The 25,773-nt window shown below is 40.7% G+C and overlaps 2 protein-coding genes across 3 annotated transcripts in view; both read right to left on the bottom strand.

Annotated features, from left to right (window-relative positions):
- Positions 1 to 754: 754 nt before the first annotated feature.
- The window catches only part of ank2a (ankyrin 2a, neuronal), a 122,438-nt gene continuing 97,419 nt past the window's right edge, over positions 755 to 25,773 (bottom strand). The window contains exons 46-49 of the mRNA XM_047366369.1: positions 6,379 to 6,462; positions 6,141 to 6,260; positions 3,008 to 3,163; positions 755 to 2,488 (exon numbers count right to left, since the gene is read on the bottom strand). Coding sequence (XP_047222325.1) covers positions 2,474 to 2,488; positions 3,008 to 3,163; positions 6,141 to 6,260; positions 6,379 to 6,462 — 375 coding nt within the window. The 3' untranslated portion in view covers positions 755 to 2,473. The remainder of the gene's footprint in view (positions 2,489 to 3,007; positions 3,164 to 6,140; positions 6,261 to 6,378; positions 6,463 to 25,773) is intronic.
- Positions 6,578 to 14,794, bottom strand: LOC124868440. 2 transcript variants are annotated; one of them, XM_047365710.1, is made up of 4 exons: positions 10,036 to 14,794; positions 7,310 to 8,935; positions 6,839 to 6,925; positions 6,578 to 6,707 (listed from the first exon to the last, which is right to left on the bottom strand). In XM_047365710.1, the coding sequence occupies exon 1, from the start codon at positions 14,708 to 14,710 to the stop codon at positions 11,582 to 11,584; it is 3,129 nt and encodes a 1,042-aa protein (XP_047221666.1). In that variant the 5' UTR covers positions 14,711 to 14,794; the 3' UTR covers positions 6,578 to 6,707; positions 6,839 to 6,925; positions 7,310 to 8,935; positions 10,036 to 11,581. The 2 variants fall into 2 exon arrangements, with proteins under 2 accessions (XP_047221666.1, XP_047221667.1); XM_047365711.1 differs by lacking the exon at positions 6,839 to 6,925 and having other exon boundaries at positions 6,591 to 6,707.

Here is a 25,773-nt window from a genome sequence, read left to right as displayed (position 1 = left end):
ATTGGGACTTTGAGTTTTTCATTCTGAAAATAAAATAAAATAAACAAAATTAATGATGCATTTTAATTAGTAACCCATGATGTCCTGTTTCTATGGGGTATAAATATGACATGACACTAGCTAATTTCTCTTAGCTACTCTTCAAAATGGGAACATGCCATTCACGTAAAACAGCAAGAAGCAGCAGTGTTGATCTTAATAAGTTAGGAAAGAGTTATATCTACAGTCAGAATAATAATTAAAATGTTTAAAACAATTTCAAATTGCAACAAACAAGACTGGTTGAGAAACCTAGTCGTTCTTACCAGCACAGATAGTGAGGATGATTGTGAGGAAGAGTAACAGAGGTAAAAAAAAAAATCTCTAAACCTTGGTATTAAAGAACTGCAGAAAAGAGTGGAATCCTAGTGTCGCCAAGTCTTTATAACAAAAGTTATATGCTTCATGCTAATTGGCTGTATAGGAGACATGCCAAGGAAAAGCCTCTTTTGTTTTCACATCGCAAACATATAATTAACATATAATTTGCTGAAAGTTTCTGTGTCGTTAAATGGAACTTTGAGCTTTGACCAGGTGAAACCTTGACTTAGCCTTCTGGGAACAACCATTTCAGATGGGTGTGTGCCACAAAACCCAAAAATTACCTTTCTCCTCAAGCCTATAGAAAACCAGTGGGGTGAAGTGAAGCATTGAATCAGGGCTCTGGACGATTTAGGGAGATCATACAAAGAGGTATGGTCAAGTTCCAACACGGTATGTTTGTAGGTTTTTATTTTCTACCAGCCATAGATACACTGCAGCCATTTAGTTTTAGTGTTTTTTGTAATTTAATACAATAATACATGCCCTTGTAGATATGTATATAATAAGTTGTATATGCACATAACTGTCATCACAGAAAAAGGGATGCTGTTTCAGTAAATTAAAAGCAATCCTGTCACAGTGAACTTCCACTAATTTGCATGTTTTCCCCTAAATCACAACATAATCAGTGAGAGTGATATACTGTACATGTCGCAGGTATGCACAGTAACAACGCTCAGCCATCACCTGTTTCACAACCCCCCAGCCCCCTCCACAATGAGATTGCCCCTGTGGCTAACATCTAGTGTACCTCATGTCCTGAGCACAGAAAGCGTGGAGGTGTTCCCACCAGACATACAGGGAGTGCAAAAAGCGATTTGTGTAAAATAAACCAGGACACCTTCATTCATTCTCAAACATATCAGTAAGCATTTCTCAATGTAAAGGTGAACTGATAAAGCTGTTACATGAAATACATCAGCAAATGCCTGGTTATGCTGAACAGAAACGTGTCCAATTTTTTTCTTCTCCTGTTGGTACCTGAAATTTGAATAAAGACGTTTTCAAACAGTGACGCTTGCAATCCTCTATGAAAACTAGCCATCATTGCTGCAGCTTGAACAGCACACATTCATCATTCCCACATTGTGAGTTAAGATCTGCAATTCAAAAGAGAAAGCCAAGGAATAAATATAGTTGCACATAAAAAGACACACACAGAGGAAAAAATAAGTCTGAAAGACAATCCACGGAGCAGCAAAGCAGTCAAAGCTCAGTTCTAACTGACACGCATTGATTAGCCATGCCAGTTTTACTTCACGCGACTGATTATTAATTCCTAGGCTACAGATGTTAGCTATTTTCATTTAATAGATAACATATTTTTCTGACTACAAAGACAAGAGTACACATGGTCAACACGAAACACAACAGAAGCAGTTACATTTTGTGTCAGCACAGTCCATTTTTCTGTTTGAGAGATCCTGACCACCTGAGTCAAGGAAAAAGGCTTGAAGTGTTGGTGAAAGAAGTGTTTTAGAGCCAGAGCAGTGTGAATTACTGTTTTTTTTTTTCATTCTGAGGCCCCATCCAGAGAGCAATAGCAGTTTTTTAAAGGTAAATTATTATTTACCATGGACAGTGTTTCTCTGTGTTTCTTATTTGTTTTCTTGTTGCTCTAACACATGTTCAAAGCAAAACTATGACAGTCTGGACATTTAGAGTAAATCAAGAAGGAAAACAACAGAAGGCTTTCTTTGGTCATAACAAAGGCAAAACAACTTCAGAAAATAATATATATTAAAAAAAAAAACACGATTAAATAAAATCAGTCAGAAAAAAAAAATTATCATTGAGAATAAAAGTTTATCTTCCAGGACAGAAATGGGAAGACTGTGGTGTCTCTGAGGTGCACACTAGGATTGCATGTGGCTAATGCATAGGATTTGCAGGGACTTTAGCGTGGACAGAGCTTAGGACCTGGGGAGAGACTAAGTCTTTCAGTTGCTCTTCCACCTCTGTTTTGTCTCTATCATTGTCCTTGTTTTCGTGGCAGCAGTGAAAGATCTGTTGGAGATGCTACTTTAGACGACTGATCCTTTTCTGGTGTCCTCCGGTTGCTCAAAGAGGACTTAACCCTTCCATCGCGCTACGTCTGTCAATGGAACGTTTACGCATGGGGGCCCTAGAAACAGAATGAAAAGAGACCAAGTACTGATTTAGCTTGCTGTGCCGGGGTGGGGGTGGTTTAACCATATAAATTGCAGTGTGGTTTAAGTGAGTACATCCTTTTATGCATTAGTAATTGAAGTTGCTGGAGTTGTGAAAAATGTTAAAGATGTATGCCAATTATACCATGGTTTGAGACACATAGGACAACAGGCCAGTTCTTTTACTCCTAACACTTAAAACAGAATTATCACAGATTAAATTGACAAAAAGAAATATCTTATATGTATGTCAATATATGTATCCAAAAGAACATTTTGAAAACTGGAGAAAGCCTCTGGTGAACAAAACTGGAAGATATTCAGCTTTCTTAGCTCTGACCTGTGACCAGCAGTCAAAAATTTAATTTTCTCATTACTAAGCACACAGCACCAGAAAGGCTAACAGGCTCTGCTAACAGGTCTATTCAGTTTTAACAGTAGGAAAAACACTTAAATGTATAGAAATTTATAGAATATAGAGTTTTTTTATAAACCTGTTGAAAATCGTTTTGGGCTGATGGGAGGTCTGAGGCCAAAGATTGATCTCCTTGTGAAGTTGTTGTTCTTTCACCGTCAACCACAGTCTTCTTTTCTAAATCAGCTCTTTCTTGCCTTGATGACGGGGAACCTTCACTTTTTGGAAATTTGTCCTAGGTCAGCAAAAAACATTATCAGAATATTTAAAATCTTTTGCATAATAGTATTAATGCGATTGTAATATCAATGCAACAATTATTGCATACAGTGCTGACAAAAAGTATTTGACCCCTTACAAATGTCTTCTGTTTTTGCATTTTTTTGTCACACTTAGATGTTGTCTGATTTCATATCAGACAAAGATAATCTAAATAAACACAAAAAGCAGTTTTAAAATGATGATTTAATTTATTAAAGGCAAAAAGCTGGTCAAAAGAAATCATTGCCCTATTTGAACAAGTAACTTTTACCTCCCCCCTAAACCTAATAACTGGTTGTCCCACACATGACAACTGTAACCAGGCATTTTCTACAGGTCCTTCTCAAAAAATTAGCATATTGTGATAAAGTTCATTATTTTCCATAATGTCATAATGAAAATTTAACATTCATATATTTTAGATTCATTGCACACTAACTGAAATATTTCAGGTCTTTTATTGTCTTAATACGGATGATTTTGGCATACAGCTCATGAAAACCCAAAATTCCTATCTCACAAAATTAGCATATCCTTAAAAGGGTCTCTAAATGAGCTATGAACCTAATCATCTGAATCAACGAGTTAACTCTAAACACCTGCAAAAGATTCCTGAGGCCTTTAAAACTCCTAGCCTGGTTCATCACTCAAAACCCCAATCATGGGTAAGACTGCTGACCTGACTGCTGTCCAGAAGGCCACTATTGACACCCTCAAGCAAGAGGGTAAGACACAGAAAGAAATTTCTGAACGAATAGGATGTTCCCAGAGTGCTGTATCAAGGCACCTAAGTGGGAAGTCTGTGGGAAGGAAAAAGTGTGGCAGAAAACGCTGCACAACGAGAAGAGGTGACCGAACCCTGAGGAAGATTGTGGAGAAGGGCCGATTCCAGACCTTGGGGGACCTGCGGAAGCAGTGGACTGAGTCTGGAGTAGAAACATCCAGAGCCACCGTGCACAGGCGTGTGCAGGAAATGGGCTACAGGTGCCGCATTCCCCAGTCCTGGGCTACAGAGAAGCAGCACTGGACTGTTGCTCAGTGGTCCAAAGTACTTTTTTCGGATGAAAGCAAATTCTGCATGTCATTCGGAAATCAAGGTGCCAGAGTCTGGAGGAAGACTGGGGAGAAGGAAATGCCAAAATGCCAGAAGTCCAGTGTCAAGTACCCACAGTCAGTGATGGTCTGGGTTGCCGTGTCAGCTGCTGGTGTTGGTCCACTGTGTTTTATCAAGGGCAGGGTCAATGCAGCTAGCTATCAGGAGATTTTGGAGCACTTCATGCTTCCATCTGCTGAAAAGCTTTATGGAGATGAAGATTTCATTTTTCAGCATGACCTGGCACCTGCTCACAGTGCCAAAACCACTGGTAAATGGTTTACTGACCATGGTATCACTGTGCTCAATTGGCCTGCCAACTCTCCTGACCTGAACCCCATAGAGAATCTGTGGGATATTGTGAAGAGAACGTTGAGAGACTCAAGACCCAACACTCTGGATGAGCTAAAGGCCGCTATCGAAGCATCCTGGGCCTCCATAAGACCTTAGTGCCACAGGCTGATTGCCTCCATGCCACGCCGCATATAAGCAGTCATTTCTGCAAAAGGATTCCCGACCAAGTATTGAGTGCATAACTGTACATGATTATTTGAAGGTTGACGTTTTTTGTATTAAAAACACTTTTCTTTTATTGGTCGGATGAAATATGCTAATTTTGTGAGATAGGAATTTTGGGTTTTCATGAGCTGTATGCCAAAATCATCTGTATTAAGACAATAAAAGACCTGAAATATTTCAGTTAGTGTGCATTGAATCTAAAATATATGAATGTTAAATTTTCATCATTACATTATAGAAAATAATTAACTTTATCACAATATGCTAATTTTTTGAGAAGGACCTGTATAACTAGCAATTAGGCTTTTACATTGGAGGCTTACTTGGCTTACTTTTCTTTTTATGTTTCATCAGTGGCCTTTATTTACAGGAAGCTAAACAAGAAACATACAGAGAGAGAAGGAAGAAAGACCTGTGGCCTCAAGTCTCAAGGTCTCAAGGTCAGAAATCGATTCCTAGACGACTGCTTTAAAGACCATTTGCCTCCCAATACTGGCCGTCTGCTCCTTCACTGCCCTATCCTACCCTTTTTTGAAGAACTGTTTTAATTCAGGCACCTTAGAATGTTTTCTAGCATAAATGGTCTAATCAAGTTCATGTCACATCATCTCAATTAGATTTAGGTCTAGACTTTGACTAGGCCAAACCTTCATTTTGTTGTTTCTGACCCATTCAGAGGTGATCTTGCTGGTTTGCTTTGGATCACTATCCTGCTGCATAACTCAAGGACATCAGCCACTCCTGGAAAGGTTCACCGATATTCCATGTTTTCTCCATTTTTGGATAATTGCTCTCATTGTGTTTCGCTGGAGTCTCGAGGTGTTGGTAATAGCTATAATACTCTTTCAAGGATGATAGATATCAATGACTTACTTGATCCTTATCTGTTTTTTAGTTTCTTTAGGTTGAGAAATGATTTGTTGCATTTCAAGAGTTTTTAACATACTTCATGTTTCAGGAAGGTTCTATTTAAGTGATGCCTTGATTTTACAATTTGGGAAGTAACTGGACCAGGATGTGGCCAGTTAAATTAAAGCCAGCTTACCAAAAAAATTTAATTAACGGCGTTATTTCAATGTTTATGGAGGTGGGGGTATTACTTTTTCATATCTGGCAAGCTTGGTTTGAATATATGAAATCATTAGCACAAATTACATTTTGTTTTTACTCTGGTTATCTTTGTCCAGTATTAAGATTTGAAATATTTAAGTGTGAAAAAAGCAGAAACACAACAAATCTAAATGGGGACAAATACTTTTCTGGAGCATTTTATAGTTACTGAGAGTACAAGCACGTCTGTATGGTCTTCAACATTTTTTAGTACAGTCTACTTTACCACCTTGGAGCAACTATCTCCATCTGCTATAGTGAAAGACTGTTGAGGAGCTTCTTCTGATGGTATCTCTTCACGCTCCACACCATCAACAGAAACACACTTTCTAATTACTTTTCGTGTAACCTGAGTAAGAAAATTGTTTGCATATCAAAAAAGTCAACAGGTTGGCATGTAATTAACACTATACATTCAAACAGCAGTCCTAAACATGGAAATTAGTGTATATAAAAAACAATTTTACCCGTTTGATTACTAAATGCCCATTTTCATCCCTGTACGTTTCTTCAGTCACTGACTCAGTAGGAAGGTCAGCCATTTGCTCAATCTGTTTGGGACACAGAAGAAAAGATAATCAGGAATGACAGTTTGGTTCAGTATGAAGTTCCTATGTTTATCACTGCACTCAATGGCAACACATGTGAAAGAAACATAATACTTGCATTTTAGATTCAGAAGAGAATTTTGGGAAATTAGGGAAACAGCAAAAAAATGTTAAGGGTTATGTCATCAAAGAAAATCCGCAAAGACGTGCTCACAGCAGCATAAAACACCTCCAAGATCTTTAGCCATCTGTGCAAACAAAGTGGGTGTTATTGTCCTGAAACACACATTTTAACCTGTTCTATTCGGGAGAGAAAAACAGCAAAGTCAAGGTTTTTCATGCAAAATAAGAACATCATTAGCCATGCTAAATTGAATACCTTAATGACAACCCTCCGTATTATTCTGGTGGTCAAAAACTCCTCATCTGAACTTTCTGAAATTGATCCAAATTCTGCAGAGACCTCCTGACCAAGCAACACAATTCTGTTTAGAGTTAATTTGTGACAGTTCCCCTGCATAAATATTCTATTTGTAGCAAAGCAGGCCAGGGAGTAGAATGGCACACTTTTCAATGTGTTGGATGTTACACTGGAAAGTACCACAGAATACTTAAAAAAAAAAAACATTAGGAAGAGATGTCATGCTTGAAAATATTTGAATAATTAATCAGATATTACTCACTGTAACATGCTGAGTTTGGGTTTGTTAAATGTGAAATAAAATAAATATGGTTCATAGCAAATTCTAAATTATATTTAAGCAGTCATTCCTTCATGAAGCCAATCTAATAAGCTGTAACACTCAGCTCTGGGGAAGAAACTTGTAGGATCCTTTTCAGCCCATCTTACCCTTTGCAGAGATTTATTAGAGTAGTAAGTTCCAGAAGGCTGTGAAGTTTTGCATAGTGTGAATTCTTCATCTGATGTCTCTGATTGGCGTAGTGATTCTTTACTTTCTCCATGTTCCTGATGGTAAGACTCATGAACCAAGGGAGCATCTTCATAATCTTCACTTCCAGAAGACAGGAGCAATTTTTGCTTTGCCTTTTCCTGTGTCCCAAGATGGCCGGGCTGATGCTGAGCTTGGCCTACATTTAAACTACTAGTACTCTCAGGTGCATCGAGTTCAGTCTCTGAGAAATCACACATTCCTTGTTTGCAGTCAAAGTAGGGCTCCACGTCAAAGTATTCCAAGTGTGGACTGTCCTCAATGCAGTGTGCTCCATGTGCAATTCTGAGAGGTGTGCTGGTATAGGTCACTGAAGCAAAGGAGGTCTCTGCATCTCCTAGTGGGATGGTGTACTCCTCATCTGAAGCTGATGAAGAAATATCAGTTTTGCGTTGAAATGAAGGAGATTCAGTGGCAAAACATTCATAGTTAGCTGGAGTCATGGTTTCTTCAGAGTGCTGTTCACACATCATTGGTCTATCCTCAACAGAAGGTATTTCTACGCTTCTAGAGGAGGGGTAAGTTATCGGTTCATCAAAGCTGAAGTGTCTTGCAGATGTAACTGTGTCAGGAGTCAAATCTGAAGCAGACTGGGAGGATGTGGTTTCAGTGGAGGTTCCATCCCATAAACACTGATCTTTATTAGTCTGGGCAGATGCTTCTTCTGTAATGCCCCTTGACTCAAATGATTGTATAGGTAGGCATTGTGCTTCATGACTTAAAGAAGTGGTAATAGTAAGATCTTCCTTGTTAAAATCTGTCGGATTTTTCTCAGGTATGTCAGCCAATGAAGAAAATTCATCAGTAAAACTCTCCATACCTCCGCAGAACTGAAACGGACCAGAGTTTGGTGATAGATCAATTTCTTCACCAAATGTTTGTGGAAGTTCAGAGATTAAAGAAGCATCAGTTGGTGACAAATTAGATTCTTGATGAATGTCAATGTTTGACTCAGAAGCTCTTTTTGCATCAGAACAGTCTCGAACATTAGTGCTATATTCTGTAAGTTGTGCATCTGTAAACACACTGACTTCATCCCTTTTATCAGGACGGGGTTCCTCTTCAGATGAAGGTTCTTCATACGTGTGAGCTTCTTCCTTCTCAGGGCTGTCATCGGAGGACTCTGATGCATATGAATCAAGTCTTTCTGGTGAGATCTTGAATTTCATTTCCTTCAAATCAGACAGAAGCTGGTCAAGCTGAGAAGATCCAGATTCCTGTGGTGTTGGACTGGAGTTTGAGGACATGGTGGTAGGTTCATCACCGTTGTCTTGTGTTTCCGGAGTCACAGAGTCCGATTCAGTATATTCATATGTTTCCTGTGGAAAGCTACTTTGACTGGTCAATCTGTCATGTTCAGTTTTAACAAGGTCCAAAGCAGGTGCAATAGGGGATACTATTATTGCTGTGTTTGAATCATGTGTCAGTAATAGGTTCTCGACTTGAAAGCCCTGCATTTGTCCCATATCAACATTGCTCTGTTTAGAGGATTGAGAAATATTTGTCTTGAAAGTTGAAGGTGATACCTGAAAGAAATAATACAATGAAGTAGAAAAATAAATACGTTTTTAACTGCCTTTGGGGATAAAATGAAGACTCAAACAAAAATGCTTTTAGTAACTGAAAACATAAGAGTCAAGTCTCAATAAAAAATTTATTTGTAGCCCACATGGATGTTTATTGAGATTGTTAAGTCTTGTCTCCAACAGAGGAAGGATCTTGTGGCTTAGTTATGCCTTGGATGTGGCAAATTTCTTACAGAACATTTTTTTCAGATTAGAGTAACCAGTTCTAGTATAATAGATGGTCTCTGAGTGATTTAAGCAGCCAGATATTATTGTAGTATAATATCCCAAATTTCCATGTATTGGCAGGGCACAAATAAATTTGACTCAAAATTACAATTCAGCTTGAAATGTTAGCGCTGTTGTGTTTCATCCACACTTATGTAAGGTAAGTGGCTGTTTCCAAGACGCAAAAGATGAACAATGATAAAAATACAGCTTTTATAGCACCAGGATTGTCTTTAAGAATCAGATACTCTTAAACAGAGAAAAAGAGCTCATTTTCACCAGACTTTCACCCCCCTTCACTAACACACATATACAGATTTTACTCAAATTGCATTACGGGAGACCAGAATAATGAACAAGCAACTTATTTTTGTGTCTCAAGGAAAGACCCCTTACGAGCTCAGATAGAAGAAGATAGATGACCACCTGTGTTAGTGAAGAGGTATGCCTGGATGATACTGTGTAAATATATACATAGAAATATAATAGAAACATACACATTTCTGTCAGGAAATGTTACCACATAAAACCCTTATGGCAGTTCAGGAAATATCTGAAGGCAGCAATTTTACTAAACTATAGTCAGAATTAAACAAAACAAACAAAGAAACTCGTCATTATTATGGGGTCATGAGGAATTTGATTAGTTTTGCTACAGTGGAAAATCACTTTGAGAGCCGAAAAGCAAACATGCAACACTAAGATAATAAAGCCTTTACTTGTTAAATGCCTACGAAGCACCAATAGACAGACTTTTTAAATTGCCACATTCTTTTTAAAACTTTGAAACCAACACTGCACTCATGAGCAAGCAAGTGCTTGTGCTTTCTTACCAACACCAAGTAGTCTTTTTGTTGTGCTTGACCTTGGATTTCCTTTGTGAAGAAATCTTGAGGAAGAGGTTGTCCTGATAAGCACCCTAAATTCAGACACTCTCTACTTAAGGCCTATATATTAAGTAGTGGTCATTTTCTCTTGCCCACGTACATCTAAGCCAGCATGAGGAAACCATTCCCTTGTTTTTATAGATGACATGTGACTCAACCTGATGCTAAAGTAACCACGAATAAGTGGTGACAATGAAATAAGTTGTGTCAAGGTAGGGGTAAACATAAACATCAAAACTTAGACTTTGATAATTTGTGTAATTACAACCCACACCAGTAGCATGTAGCTGCTGACAGCCACTCCATGGCTTTGTGGTCATTACCACCAACAATCTGTGTTTCTCGGAAGAAATGACAGGGGTCAAATGGCTCTTCCCATCACATAATTCCTGGTATCTGTCTGGGTTTAAACTATTATCAGCTTATCATTATTGCGGATTGATTGCCACATGTTAAAAAATAATAAATACATAAACATGTAGTTTACATGTTAAATATCCATAAATGATTCTCAAGTCTTTTCTTCTAGTTGTCTTGCTTCCATTTCAGGGCACTTTCTGCTCAATGAATTGTTATTTGAGCTTCCGGCTGCTGCCTGCTGTACTGCAATGCTAATGCTAGCTTCTAAATAACAATTTTAAAAAAATGACGATTTGATTTAACCATTATTGATTTTATTTTTTTCATAGCTTTCCACATATGTTGGTAAATGTCAAAGTTATTTATAACATTTAAATTTACAATGAGTTTAAGTTGCATGGTACTTCAGCCATGGACACTGAAACATTTAGCAATGGTCTAATGCTGTTAGGCCAAAGAAAAATCCAAGTAAATACATAAGGACAAAAAAACCCATAAACAATGTTTTTGCTTATTTGTCCCTTGGTGAGCTAAAAATGTATTACATAATTTTGACTTGCATGTTTAACAATTTTTAGTACAGTGTAATTCTGTTGAGCACATACCAATTTCATTCTGTCCATGGAAGCCAGAGTAAGAGATTTGACTGAAAAATTCAGTGGCTAATTTTCAGGGGTCTCAGAAAAGGATTTAAGTAGATGCAAGAATGAAAAAATTGTAAATATTTAAATTATTATTGATAAAACAAATTTAAGGTAATAATAATAATCTGTTCTGCAAAACAAGCCAGATTATCAGCTTTTTAATGTTTAAATGGGTTTCATTAAGAATGTATTATTAAAAATGAGTATAAATATTTCAGGATCTCAAGCAGGGATAAAAATATGATAAAAAGTTCAGATGACTGAATTGCAATTATAACAAAATTGGGTAAGGGCGTGTATCATAATCTTCAGTAAGGGACATCATAATTGCTGGTGACCTTTTCATTAGGTGAATTATAAATTTTTAGGATGAAAGAGCAAACATTAAAAACAAATAAATGTTTTACAAGCTTATGTCAGATTATTAGAAGCTATGAATCGTTTCAGAAGGCAAATTTAATTACATTTAATTAAATGCTGGTAATACTTTACTGAGACTTAGAAAGCCTGAAAAGACAGTTAAAACACTGTCCCTTATAGAAAGGATCATGCAACTTTGAAATCAGGAGAGAGTTGCTTTTCATATGGGATTGCTGAAGAAACCCAGAATTGTTGTAAGGTAGAAAAGCTGAGTCAATAGAAAGAGCATTGTGCATGGATGATTCATGGTTGACAAATAAAAATGCAGGCATCTCAATATTATTTTCATGAAAAACAATAGCAAATGTCTGAGGTCTGGTAGTATTAAGCAGTGGAGAGGAAGTTCTCATCACACCTGTGTGGTTTAACTGTGTGGGAAGTAAATCAGAAAGCAATGTATTGCTATTTAGTGACTTATTCGGTTCAAAATCGGACACAACCGACCGAGGGGACTCTGGTCTGTTGTTCTCAAAAAGACCTTCCAAACACAAATCAGTGCCTTCCCAGTCTGACAATGTAGATTCTGGGGTATATGACCTGCTTTCTGACAACTCCACACTGCAATCTATATAAGGACATCTGAACTGAGGAACAGGTGAGTCCGGTGACATGGGCCTAAATTCACTGCAAGACCTAACTGAGTCAGGAGAATGCCGACCGGACTCAGATAGACAGTCGTCCAAGAACTGAGGGCTGGACTGCTCCTCTGATTGGAAAAGAGGTGAAACATCTCCTGACCCCAACAATGTCAGACCAAGTATAGGCTCAGATTGTGTTTTAAAGGAAATACCTCGGACAACTTCTGCATATGTCAGAGGTCTGGCAGTAGAATGCAGATGAGAAGCAACTGAGTGTCTTGAAACTGGAGGAAGAGAATTTGGTGAATCTGTTCGGTTATCAACAAACATGTCCTGCATACAAAAGTCAATGTCCTCTGCATTTGACACTGTTGACAGAGGTGATATTGGCCGAATTATTGAATACTGTAGGTAATAGTTGCAGTGTTGATCATGTAACTGACCAAATGTAAGAACATGAGATGAATTTTGATAATCAACTGACACCACTGATTCTGGTGAGGATGCTTTACAACCTCCATGCCAGTCATTTAAAAGCGAAAAGTCAAAATCAACAGATAAAGAGTCTGGGGACAATGTCTTGATGCTGAATAACTTATTCGGTTCAAAGTCCGACACGACCGACCGAGGGGACTCTGGTCTGTTGTTCTCAAAAAGACCTTCCAAACACAAATCAGTGCCTTCCCAGTCTGACGATGTAGATTCTGGGGTATATGACCTGCTTTCTGACAACTCCACACTGCAATCTATATAAGGACATCTGAACTGAGGAACAGGTGAGTCCGGTGACATGGGCCTAAATTCACTGCAAGACCTAACTGAGTCAGGAGAATGCCGACCTGATTGAGATAGCCAGTCGTCCAAGAACTGAGGGCTGGACTGCTCCTCTGATTGGAAAGGAGGTGAAACATCTCCTGACCCCAACAATGTCAGACCAAGTATAGGCTCAGATTGTGTTTTAAAGGAAATACCTTGGACAACTTCTGCATCTGTCAGAGGTCTAGCAGTAGAATGCAGATGAGAAGCAACTGAGTGTCTTGAAACTGGAGGAAGAGAATCTGGTGAATCTGTTCGGCTATCAACAAACATGTCCTGCATACAAAAGTCAATGTCCTCTGCATTTGACACTGTTGACAGAGGTGATAATGGCTTACTTACTGAATACTGTAGGTAATAGTTGCAGTGTTGAACATGTAACTGACCAAATGTAAGAACATGAGATGAATTTTGATAATCAACTGACACCACTGATTCTGGTGAGGATGCTTTACAACCTCCATGCCAGTCTTTTAAAAGCGAAAAGTCAAAATCAACAGATAAAGAGTCTGGGGACAATGTCTTGATGCTGAATAACTTATTCGGTTCAAAGTCCGACACGACTGACCGAGGGGACTCTGGTCTGTTGTTCTCAAAAAGACCTTCCAAACACAAATCAGTGCCTTCCCAGTCTGACGATGTAGATTCTGGGGTATATGACCTGCTTTCTGACAACTCCACACTGCAATCTATATAAGGACATCTGAACTGAGGAACAGGTGAGTCCGGTGACATGGGCCTAAATTCACTGCAAGACCTAACTGAGTCAGGAGAATGCCGACCTGACTCAGTTAGCCAGTCGTCCAAGAACTGAGGGCTGGACTGCTCCTCTGATTGGAAAGGAGGTGAAACATCTCCTGACCCCAACAATGTCAGACCAAGTATAGGCTCAGATTGTGTTTTAAAGGAAATACCTCGAATAACTTCTGCATATGTCAGAGGTCTGGCAGTAGAATGCAGATGAGGAGAAGCAACTGAGTGTCTTGAAACTGGAGGAAGAGAATCTGGTGAATCTGTTCGGTTTTCAAAAAACATGTCCTGCATACAAAAGTCAATGTCCTCTGCATCTGACACTGTTGACAGAGATGATATAGGCCTATTTACTGAATACTGTAGGTAATAGTTGCAGTGTTGATCATGTATCTGACCAAATGTAAGAACATGAGAGGAATTATGATCATCAACTGACACCACTGATTCTGGTGAGGATGCTTTACAACCTCCATGCCAGTCATTTAAAAGCGAAAAGTCAAAATCAACAGATAAAGAGTCTGGGGACAATGTCTTGATGCTGAATAACTTATTCGGTTCAAAGTCCGACACAACTGACCGAGGGGACTCTGGTCTGTTGTTCTCAAAAAGATCTTCCAAACACAAATCAGTGCCTTCCCAGTCTGACGATGTAGATTCTGGGGTATATGACCTGCTTTCTGACAACTCCACACTGCAATCTATATAAGGACATCTGAACTGAGGAACAGGTGAGTCCGGTGACATGGGCCTAAATTCACTGCAAGACCTAACTGAGTCAGGAGAATGCCGACCTGATTCAGATAGCCAGTCGTCCAAGAACTGAGGGCTGGACTGCTCCCCTGATTGGAAAGGAGGTGAAACATCTCCTGACCCCAACAATGTCAGACCAAGTATAAGCTCAGATTTAGTTTTAAAGGAAATACCTTGGACAACTTCTGCATATGTCAGAGGTCTGGCAGTAGAATGCAGATGAGAAGCAACTGAGTGTCTTGAAACTGGAGGAAGAGAATCTGGTGAATCTGTTCGGTTATCAACAAACATGTCCTGCATACAAAAGTCAATGTTCTCTGCATCTGACACTGTTGACAGAGGTGATATTGGCCTAATTACTGAATACTGTAGGTAATAGTTGCAGTGTTGATCATGTACTGACCAAATGTAAGAACATGAGAGGAATTATGATCATCAACTGACACCACTGATTCTGGTGAGGATGCTCTACAACCTCCAAGCCAGTCATTTAAAAGCAAAAAGTCAAAATCAACAGATAAAGAGTCTGGGGACAATGTCTTGCTGCTGAATAATTTATTCGGTTCAAAGTCCGACATGACCGACCGAGGGGACTCTGGTCTGTTGTTCTCAAAAAGACCTTCCAAACACAAATCAGTGCCTTCCCAGTCTGACAATGTAGATTCTGGGGTATATGACCTGCTTTCTGACAACTCCACACTGCAATCTATATAAGGACATCTGAACTGAGGAACAGGTGAGTCCGGTGACATGGGCCTAAATTCACTGCAAGACCTAACTGAGTCAGGAGAATGCCGACCTGATTCAGATAGCCAGTCGTCCAAGAACTGAGGGCTGGACTGCTCCCCTGATTGGAAAGGAGGTGAAACATCTCCTGACCCCAACAATGTCAGACCAAGTATAGGCTCAGATTGTGTTTTAAAGGAAATACCTTGGACAACTTCTGCATATGTCAGAGGTCTGGCAGTAGAATGCAGATGAGGAGAAGCAACTGAGTGTCTTGAAACTGGAGGAAGAGAATCTGGTGAATCTGTTCGGTTATCAACAAACATGTCCTGCATACAAAAGTCAATGTTCTCTGCATCTGACACTGTTGACAGAGGTGATATTGGCCTAATTACTGAATACTGTAGGTAATAGTTGCAGTGTTGATCATGTAACTGACCAAATGTAAGAACATGAGACGAATTTTGATAATCAACTGACACCACTGATTCTGGTGAGGATTTTTACAACCTCCATGCCAGTCATTTAAAAGCGAAAAGTCAAAATCAACAGATAACAAGTCTGGGGACAATGTCTTGATGCTGAATAACTTATTCGGTTCAAAGTCCGACACGACCGACCGAGGGGACTCTGGTCTGTTGTTCTCAAAAAGACCTTCCAAACACAAATCAGTGCCTTCCCAGTCTGACGATGTAGATTCTGGGGTATATGACCTGCTTTCTGACAACTCCACACTGCAATCTATATAAGGACATCTGAACTGAGGAACAGGTGAGTCCGGTGACATGGGCCTAAACTCACTGCAAGACCTAACTGAGTCAGGAGAATGCCGACCTGATTCAGATAGCCAGTCGTCCAAGAACTGAGGGCTGGACTGCTCCTCTGATTGGAAAGGAGGTGAAACATCTCCTGACCCCAACAATGTCAGACCAAGTATAGGCTCAGATTGTGTTTTAAAGGAAATACCTCGGACAACTTCTGCATATGTCAGAGGTCTGGCAGTAGAATGCAGATGAGGAGAAGCAACTGAGTGTCTTGAAACTGGAGGAAGAGAATCTGGTGAATCTGTTCGGTTATCAACAAATATGTCCTGCATACAAAAGTCAATGTCCTCTGCATCTGGCACTGTTGACAGAGGTGATAATGGCCTATTTACTGAATACTGTAGGTAATAGTTGCAGTATTGATCATGTAACTGACCAAATGTAAGAACATGAGATGAATTTTGATAATCAACTGACACCACTGATTCTGGTGAGGATGCTCTACAACCTCCAAGCCAGTCATTTAAAAGCGAAAAGTCAAAATCAACAGATAAAGAGTCTGGGGACAATGTCTTGCTGCTGAATAATTTATTCGGTTCAAAGTCCAACATGACCGACCGAGGGGACTCTGGTCTGTTGTTCTCAAAAAGACCTTCCAAACACAAATCAGTGCCTTCCCAGTCTGACAATGTAGATTCTGGGGTATATGACCTGCTTTCTGACAACTCCACACTGCAATCTATATAAGGACATCTGAACTGAGGAACAGGTGAGTCCGTTGACATGGGCCTAAATTCACTGCAAGACCTAACTGAGTCAGGAGAATGCCGACCTGACTCAGATAGCCAGTCGTCCAAGAACTGAGGGCTGGACTGCTCCTCTGATTGGAAAAGAGGTGAAACATCTCCTGACCCCAACAATGTCAGACCAAGTATAGGCTCAGATTGTGTTTTAAAGGAAATACCTCGAATAACTTCTGCATATGTCAGAGGTCTGGCAGTAGAATGCAGATGAGGAGAAGCAACTGAGTGTCTTGAAACTGGAGGAAGAGAATCTGGTGAATCTGTTCGGTTATCAACAAACATGTACTGCATACAAAAGTCAATGTTCTCTGCATCTGACACTGTTGACAGAGGTGATATTGGCCTAATTACTGAATACTGTAGGTAATAGTTGCAGTGTTGATCATGTAACTGACCAAATGTAAGAACATGAGATGAATTTTGATAATCAACTGACACCACTGATTCTGGTGAGGATGCTCTACAACCTCCAAGCCAGTCATTTAAAAGCGAAAAGTCAAAATCAACAGATAAAGAGTCTGGGGACAATGTCTTGATGCTGAATAACTTATTCGGTTCAAAGTCCGACACGACTGACCGAGGGGACTCTGGTCTGTTGTTCTCAAAAAGACCTTCCAAACACAAATCAGTGCCTTCCAAGTCTGACGATGTAGATTCTGGGGTATATAACCTGCTTTCTGACAACTCCACACTGCAATCTATATAAGGACATCTGAACTGAGGAACAGGTGAGTCCGGTGACATGGGCCTAAATTCACTGCAAGACCTAACTGAGTCCGGAGAATGCCGACCTAATTCAGATAGCCAGTCGTCCAAGAACTGAGGGCTGGACTGCTCCCCTGATTGGAAAGGAGGTGAAACATCTCCTGACCCCAACAATGTCAGGCCAAGTATAGGCTCAGATTGTGTTTTAAAGGAAATACCTCGAATAACTTCTGCATATGTCAGAGGTCTGGCAGTAGAATGCAGATGAGAAGCAACTGAGTGTCTTGAAACTGGAGGAAGAGAATCTGGTGAATCTGTTCGGTTATCAACAAACATGTCCTGCATACAAAAGTCAATGTTCTCTGCATCTGACACTGTTGACAGAGGTGATATTGGCCTAATTACTGAATACTGTAGGTAATAGTTGCAGTGTTGATCATGTAACTGACCAAATGTAAGAACATGAGATGAATTTTGATAATCAACTGACACCACTGATTCTGGTGAGGATGCTCTACAACCTCCAAGCCAGTCATTTAAAAGCAAAAAGTCAAAATCAACAGATAAAGAGTCTGGGGACAATGTCTTGCTGCTGAATAATTTATTCGGTTCAAAGTCCGACATGACCGACCGAGGGGACTCTGGTCTGTTGTTCTCAAAAAGACCTTCCAAACACAAATCAGTGCCTTCCCAGTCTGACAATGTAGATTCTGGGGTATATGACCTGCTTTCTGACAACTCCACACTGCAATCTATATGAGGACATCTGAACTGAGGAACAGGTGAGTCCAGTGACATGGGCCTAAATTCATTGCAAGACCTAACTGAGTCAGGAGAATGCCGACCTGACTCAGATAGCCAGTCGTCCAAGAACTGAGGGCTGGACTGCTCCTCTGATTGGAAAGGAGGTGAAACATCTCCTGACCCCAACAATGTCAGACCAAGTATAGGTTCAGATTGTTTTTAAAGGAAATACCTCGGACAACTTCTGCATATGTCAGAGGTCTGGCAGTAGAATGCAGATGAGAAGCAACTGAGTGTCTTGAAACTGGAGGAAGAGAATCTGGTGAATCTGTTCGGTTATCAACAAACATGTCCTGCATACAAAAGTCAATGTTCTCTGCATCTGACACTGTTGACAGAGGTGATATTGGCCTAATTACTGAATACTGTAGGTAATAGTTGCAGTGTTGATCATGTAACTGACCAAATGTAAGAACATGAGACGAATTTTGATAATCAACTGACACCACTGATTCTGGTGAGGATTTTTACAACCTCCATGCCAGTCATTTAAAAGCGAAAAGTCAAAATCAACAGATAAAAGTCTGGGGACAATGTCTTGATGCTGAATAACTTATTCGGTTCAAAGTCCGACACGACCGACCGAGGGGACTCTGGTCTGTTGTTCTCAAAAAGACCTTCCAAACACAAATCAGTGCCTTCCCAGTCTGACGATGTAGATTCTGGGGTATATGACCTGCTTTCTGACAACTCCACACTGCATTCTATATAAGGACATCTGAACTGAGGAACAGGTGAGTCCGGTGAAATGGGCCTAAACTCACTGCAAGACCTAACTGAGTCAGGAGAATGCCGACCTGATTCAGATAGCCAGTCGTCCAAGAACTGAGGGCTGGACTGCTCCTCTGATTGGAAAGGAGGTGAAACATCTCCTGACCCCAACAATGTCAGACCAAGTATAGGCTCAGATTGTGTTTTAAAGGAAATACCTCGGACAACTTCTGCATATGTCAGAGGTCTGGCAGTAGAATGCAGATGAGGAGAAGCAACTGAGTGTCTTGAAACTGGAGGAAGAGAATCTGGTGAATCTGTTCGGTTATCAACAAACATGTCCTGCATACAAAAGTCAATGTCCTCTGCATCTGGCACTGTTGACAGAGGTGATAATGGCCTATTTACTGAATACTGTAGGTAATAGTTGCAGTATTGATCATGTAACTGACCAAATGTAAGAACATGAGATGAATTTTGATAATCAACTGACACCACTGATTCTGGTGAGGATGCTCTACAACCTCCAAGCCAGTCATTTAAAAGCGAAAAGTCAAAATCAACAGATAAAGAGTCTGGGGACAATGTCTTGCTGCTGAATAAATTATTCGGTTCAAAGTCCAACATGACCGACCGAGGGGACTCTGGTCTGTTGTTCTCAAAAAGACCTTCCAAACACAAATCAGTGCCTTCCCAGTCTGACAATGTAGATTCTGGGGTATATGACCTGCTTTCTGACAACTCCACACTGCAATCTATATAAGGACATCTGAACTGAGGAACAGGTGAGTCCGGTGACATGGGCCTAAATTCATTGCAAGACCTAACTGAGTCAGGAGAATGCCGACCTGACTCAGATAGCCAGTCGTCCAAGAACTGAGGGCTGGACTGCTCCTCTGATTGGAAAAGAGGTGAAACATCTCCTGACCCCAACAATGTCAGACCAAGTATAGGCTCAGATTGTGTTTTAAAGGAAATACCTTGGACAACTTCTGCATATGTCAGAGGTCTGGCAGTAGAATGCAGATGAGAAGCAACTGAGTGTCTTGAAACTGGAGGAAGAGAATCTGGTGAATCTGTTCGGTTATCAACAAACATGTACTGCATACAAAAGTCAATGTTCTCTGCATCTGACACTGTTGACAGAGGTGATATTGGCCTAATTACTGAATACTGTAGGTAATAGTTGCAGTGTTGATCATGTAACTGACCAAATGTAAGAACATGAGACGAATTTTGATAATCAACTGACACCACTGATTCTGGTGAGGATTTTTTACAACCTCCATGCCAGTCATTTAAAAGCGAAAAGTCAAAATCAACAGATAAAAAGTCTGGGGACAATGTCTTGATGCTGAATAACTTATTCGGTTCAAAGTCCGACACGACCGACCGAGGGGACTCTGGTCTGTTGTTCTCAAAAAGACCTTCCAAACACAAATCAGTGCCTTCCCAGTCTGACGATGTAGATTCTGGGGTATATGACCTGCTTTCTGACAACTCCACACTGCATTCTATATAAGGACATCTGAACTGAGGAACAGGTGAGTCCGGTGACATGGGCCTAAATTCATTGCAAGACCTAACTGAGTCAGGAGAATGCCGACCTGACTCAGATAGCCAGTCGTCCAAGAACTGAGAGCTGGACTGCTCCTCTGATTGGAAAGGAGGTGAAACATCTCCTGACCCCAACAATGTCAGACCAAGTATAGGCTCAGATTGTGTTTTAAAGGAAATACCTCGGACAACTTCTGCATATGTCAGAGGTCTGGCAGTAGAATGCAGATGAGAAGCAACTGAGTGTCTTGAAACTGGAGGAAGAGAATCTGGTGAATCTGTTCGGTTATCAACAAATATGTCCTGCATACAAAAGTCAATGTTCTCTGCATCTGACACTGTTGACAGAGGTGATATTGGCCTAATTACTGAATACTGTAGGTAATAGTTGCAGTGTTGATCATGTAACTGACCAAATGTAAGAACATGAGATGAATTTTGATAATCAACTGACACCACTGATTCTGGTGAGGATGCTCTACAACCTCCAAGCCAGTCATTTAAAAGCGAAAAGTCAAAATCAACAGATAAAGAGTCTGGGGACAATGTCTTGCTGCTGAATAAATTATTCGGTTCAAAGTCCAACATGACCGACCGAGGGGACTCTGGTCTGTTGTTCTCAAAAAGACCTTCCAAACACAAATCAGTGCCTTCCCAGTCTGACAATGTAGATTCTGGGGTATATGACCTGCTTTCTGACAACTCCACACTGCAATCTATATAAGGACATCTGAACTGAGGAACAGGTGAGTCCGGTGACATGGGCCTAAATTCACTGCAAGACCTAACTGAGTCAGGAGAATGCCGACACGACTCAGATAGCCAGTCGTCCAAGAACTGAGGGCTGGACTGCTCCTCTGATTGGAAAAGAGGTGAAACATCTCCTGACCCCAACAATGTCAGGCCAAGTATAGGCTCAGATTGTGTTTTAAAGGAAATACCTCGAATAACTTCTGCATATGTCAGAGGTCTGGCAGTAGAATGCAGATGAGGAGAAGCAACTGAGTGTCTTGAAACTGGAGGAAGAGAATCTGGTGAATCTGTTCGGTTATCAACAAACATGTCCTGCATACAAAAGTCAATGTCCTCTGCATCTGGCACTGTTGACAGAGGTGATAATGGCCTATTTACTGAATACTGTAGGTAATAGATGCAGTATTGATCATGTAACTGACCAAATGTAAAAACATGAGATGAATATTGATAATCAACTGACACCACTGATTCTGGTGAGGATGCTTTACAACCTACAAGCCAGTCATTTAAAAGCGAAAAGTCAAAATCAACAGATAAAGAGTCTGGGGACAATGTCTTGCTGCTGAATAACTTATTCGGTTCAAAGTCCGACACGACCGACCGAGGGGACTCTGGTCTGTTGTTTTCAAAAAGACCTTCCAAACACAAATCAGTGCCATCCCAGTCTGACAATGTAGATTCTGGGGTATATGACCTGCTTTCTGACAACTCCACACTGCAATCTATATAAGGACATCTGAACTGAGGAACAGGTGAGTCCGGTGACATGGGCCTAAATTCATTGCAAGACCTAACTGAGTCAGGAGAATGCCGACCTGACTCAGATAGCCAGTCGTCCAAGAACTGAGGGCTGGACTGCTCCTCTGATTGGAAAAGAGGTGAAACATCTCCTGACCCCAACAATGTCAGACCAAGTATAGGCTCAGATTGTGTTTTAAAGGAAATACCTTGGACAACTTCTGCATATGTCAGAGGTCTGGCAGTAGAATGCAGATGAGAAGCAACTGAGTGTCTTGAAACTGGAGGAAGAGAATCTGGTGAATCTGTTCGGTTATCAACAAACATGTCCTGCATACAAAAGTCAATGTCCTCTGCATCTGACACTGTTGACAGAGGTGATATTGGCCGAATTACTGAATACTGTAGGTAATAGTTGCAGTGTTGATCATGTAACTGACCAAATGTAAGAACATGATATGAATTTTGATAATCAACTGACACCACTGATTCTGGTGAGGATGCTTTACAACCTCCATGCCAGTCATTTAAAAGCGAAAAGTCAAAATCAACAGATAAAGAGTCTGGGGACAATGTCTTGATGCTGAATAACTTATTCGGTTCAAAGTCCGACACGACCGACCGAGGGGACTCTGGTCTGTTGTTCTCAAAAAGACCTTCCAAACACAAATCAGTGCCTTCCAAGTCTGACGATGTAGATTCTGGGGTATATAACCTGCTTTCTGACAACTCCACACTGCAATCTATATAAGGACATCTGAACTGAGGAACAGGTGAGTCCGGTGACATGGGCCTAAATTCACTGCAAGACCTAACTGAGTCCGGAGAATGCCGACCTAATTCAGATAGCCAGTCGTCCAAGAACTGAGGGCTGGACTGCTCCCCTGATTGGAAAGGAGGTGAAACATCTCCTGACCCCAACAATGTCAGGCCAAGTATAGGCTCAGATTGTGTTTTAAAGGAAATACCTCGAATAACTTCTGCATATGTCAGAGGTCTGGCAGTAGAATGCAGATGAGAAGCAACTGAGTGTCTTGAAACTGGAGGAAGAGAATCTGGTGAATCTGTTCGGTTATCAACAAACATGTCCTGCATACAAAAGTCAATGTTCTCTGCATCTGACACTGTTGACAGAGGTGATATTGGCCTAATTACTGAATACTGTAGGTAATAGTTGCAGTGTTGATCATGTAACTGACCAAATGTAAGAACATGAGATGAATTTTGATAATCAACTGACACCACTGATTCTGGTGAGGATGCTCTACAACCTCCAAGCCAGTCATTTAAAAGCGAAAAGTCAAAATCAACAGATAAAGAGTCTGGGGACAATGTCTTGCTGCTGAATAATTTATTCGGTTCAAAGTCCGACATGACCGACCGAGGGGACTCTGGTCTGTTGTTCTCAAAAAGACCTTCCAAACACAAATCAGTGCCTTCCCAGTCTGACGATGTAGATTCTGGGGTATATGACCTGCTTTCTGACAACTCCACACTGCAATCTATATGAGGACATCTGAACTGAGGAACAGGTGAGTCCAGTGACATGGGCCTAAATTCATTGCAAGACCTAACTGAGTCAGGAGAATGCCGACCTGACTCAGATAGCCAGTCGTCCAAGAACTGAGGGCTGGACTGCTCCTCTGATTGGAAAGGAGGTGAAACATCTCCTGACCCCAACAATGTCAGACCAAGTATAGGTTCAGATTGTTTTTTAAAGGAAATACCTCGGACAACTTCTGCATATGTCAGAGGTCTGGCAGTAGAATGCAGATGAGAAGCAACTGAGTGTCTTGAAACTGGAGGAAGAGAATCTGGTGAATCTGTTCGGTTATCAACAAACATGTACTGCATACAAAAGTCAATGTTCTCTGCATCTGACACTGTTGACAGAGGTGATATTGGCCTAATTACTGAATACTGTAGGTAATAGTTGCAGTGTTGATCATGTAACTGACCAAATGTAAGAACATGAGACGAATTTTGATAATCAACTGACACCACTGATTCTGGTGAGGATTTTTTACAACCTCCATGCCAGTCATTTAAAAGCGAAAAGTCAAAATCAACAGATAAAAAGTCTGGGGACAATGTCTTGATGCTGAATAACTTATTCGGTTCAAAGTCCGACACGACCGACCGAGGGGACTCTGGTCTGTTGTTCTCAAAAAGACCTTCCAAACACAAATCAGTGCCTTCCCAGTCTGACGATGTAGATTCTGGGCTATATGACCTGCTTTCTGACAACTCCACACTGCATTCTATATAAGGACATCTGAACTGAGGAACAGGTGAGTCCGGTGAAATGGGCCTAAACTCACTGCAAGACCTAACTGAGTCAGGAGAATGCCGACCTGATTCAGATAGCCAGTCGTCCAAGAACTGAGGGCTGGACTGCTCCTCTGATTGGAAAGGAGGTGAAACATCTCCTGACCCCAACAATGTCAGACCAAGTATAGGCTCAGATTGTGTTTTAAAGGAAATACCTCGGACAACTTCTGCATATGTCAGAGGTCTGGCAGTAGAATGCAGATGAGGAGAAGCAACTGAGTGTCTTGAAACTGGAGGAAGAGAATCTGGTGAATCTGTTCGGTTATCAACAAATATGTCCTGCATACAAAAGTCAATGTCCTCTGCATCTGGCACTGTTGACAGAGGTGATAATGGCCTATTTACTGAATACTGTAGGTAATAGTTGCAGTATTGATCATGTAACTGACCAAATGTAAGAACATGAGATGAATTTTGATAATCAACTGACACCACTGATTCTGGTGAGGATGCTCTACAACCTCCAAGCCAGTCATTCAAAAGCGAAAAGTCAAAATCAACAGATAAAGAGTCTGGGGACAATGTCTTGCTGCTGAATAATTTATTCGGTTCAAAGTCCAACATGACCGACCGAGGGGACTCTGGTCTGTTGTTCTCAAAAAGACCTTCCAAACACAAATCAGTGCCTTCCCAGTCTGACAATGTAGATTCTGGGGTATATGACCTGCTTTCTGACAACTCCACACTGCAATCTATATAAGGACATCTGAACTGAGGAACAGGTGAGTCCGGTGACATGGGCCTAAATTCATTGCAAGACCTAACTGAGTCAGGAGAATGCCAACCTGACTCAGATAGCCAGTCGTCCAAGAACTGAGGGCTGGACTGCTCCTCTGATTGGAAAAGAGGTGAAACATCTCCTGACCCCAACAATGTCAGACCAAGTATAGGCTCAGATTGTGTTTTAAAGGAAATACCTTGGACAACTTCTGCATATGTCAGAGGTCTGGCAGTAGAATGCAGATGAGAAGCAACTGAGTGTCTTGAAACTGGAGGAAGAGAATCTGGTGAATCTGTTCGGTTATCAACAAACATGTACTGCATACAAAAGTCAATGTTCTCTGCATCTGACACTGTTGACAGAGGTGATATTGGCCTAATTACTGAATACTGTAGGTAATAGTTGCAGTGTTGATCATGTAACTGACCAAATGTAAGAACATGAGACGAATTTTGATAATCAACTGACACCACTGATTCTGGTGAGGATTTTTACAACCTCCATGCCAGTCATTTAAAAGCGAAAAGTCAAAATCAACAGATAAAAGTCTGGGGACAATGTCTTGATGCTGAATAACTTATTCGGTTCAAAGTCCGACACGACCGACCGAGGGGACTCTGGTCTGTTGTTCTCAAAAAGACCTTCCAAACACAAATCAGTGCCTTCCCAGTCTGACGATGTAGATTCTGGGGTATATGACCTGCTTTCTGACAACTCCACACTGCATTCTATATAAGGACATCTGAA

Source organism: Girardinichthys multiradiatus, chromosome 5 (assembly GCF_021462225.1).
Source record: "Girardinichthys multiradiatus isolate DD_20200921_A chromosome 5, DD_fGirMul_XY1, whole genome shotgun sequence".
NCBI classification, from domain to species: domain Eukaryota; kingdom Metazoa; phylum Chordata; class Actinopteri; order Cyprinodontiformes; family Goodeidae; genus Girardinichthys; species Girardinichthys multiradiatus.
This window is presented reverse-complemented; position numbering and strand designations above follow the sequence as displayed.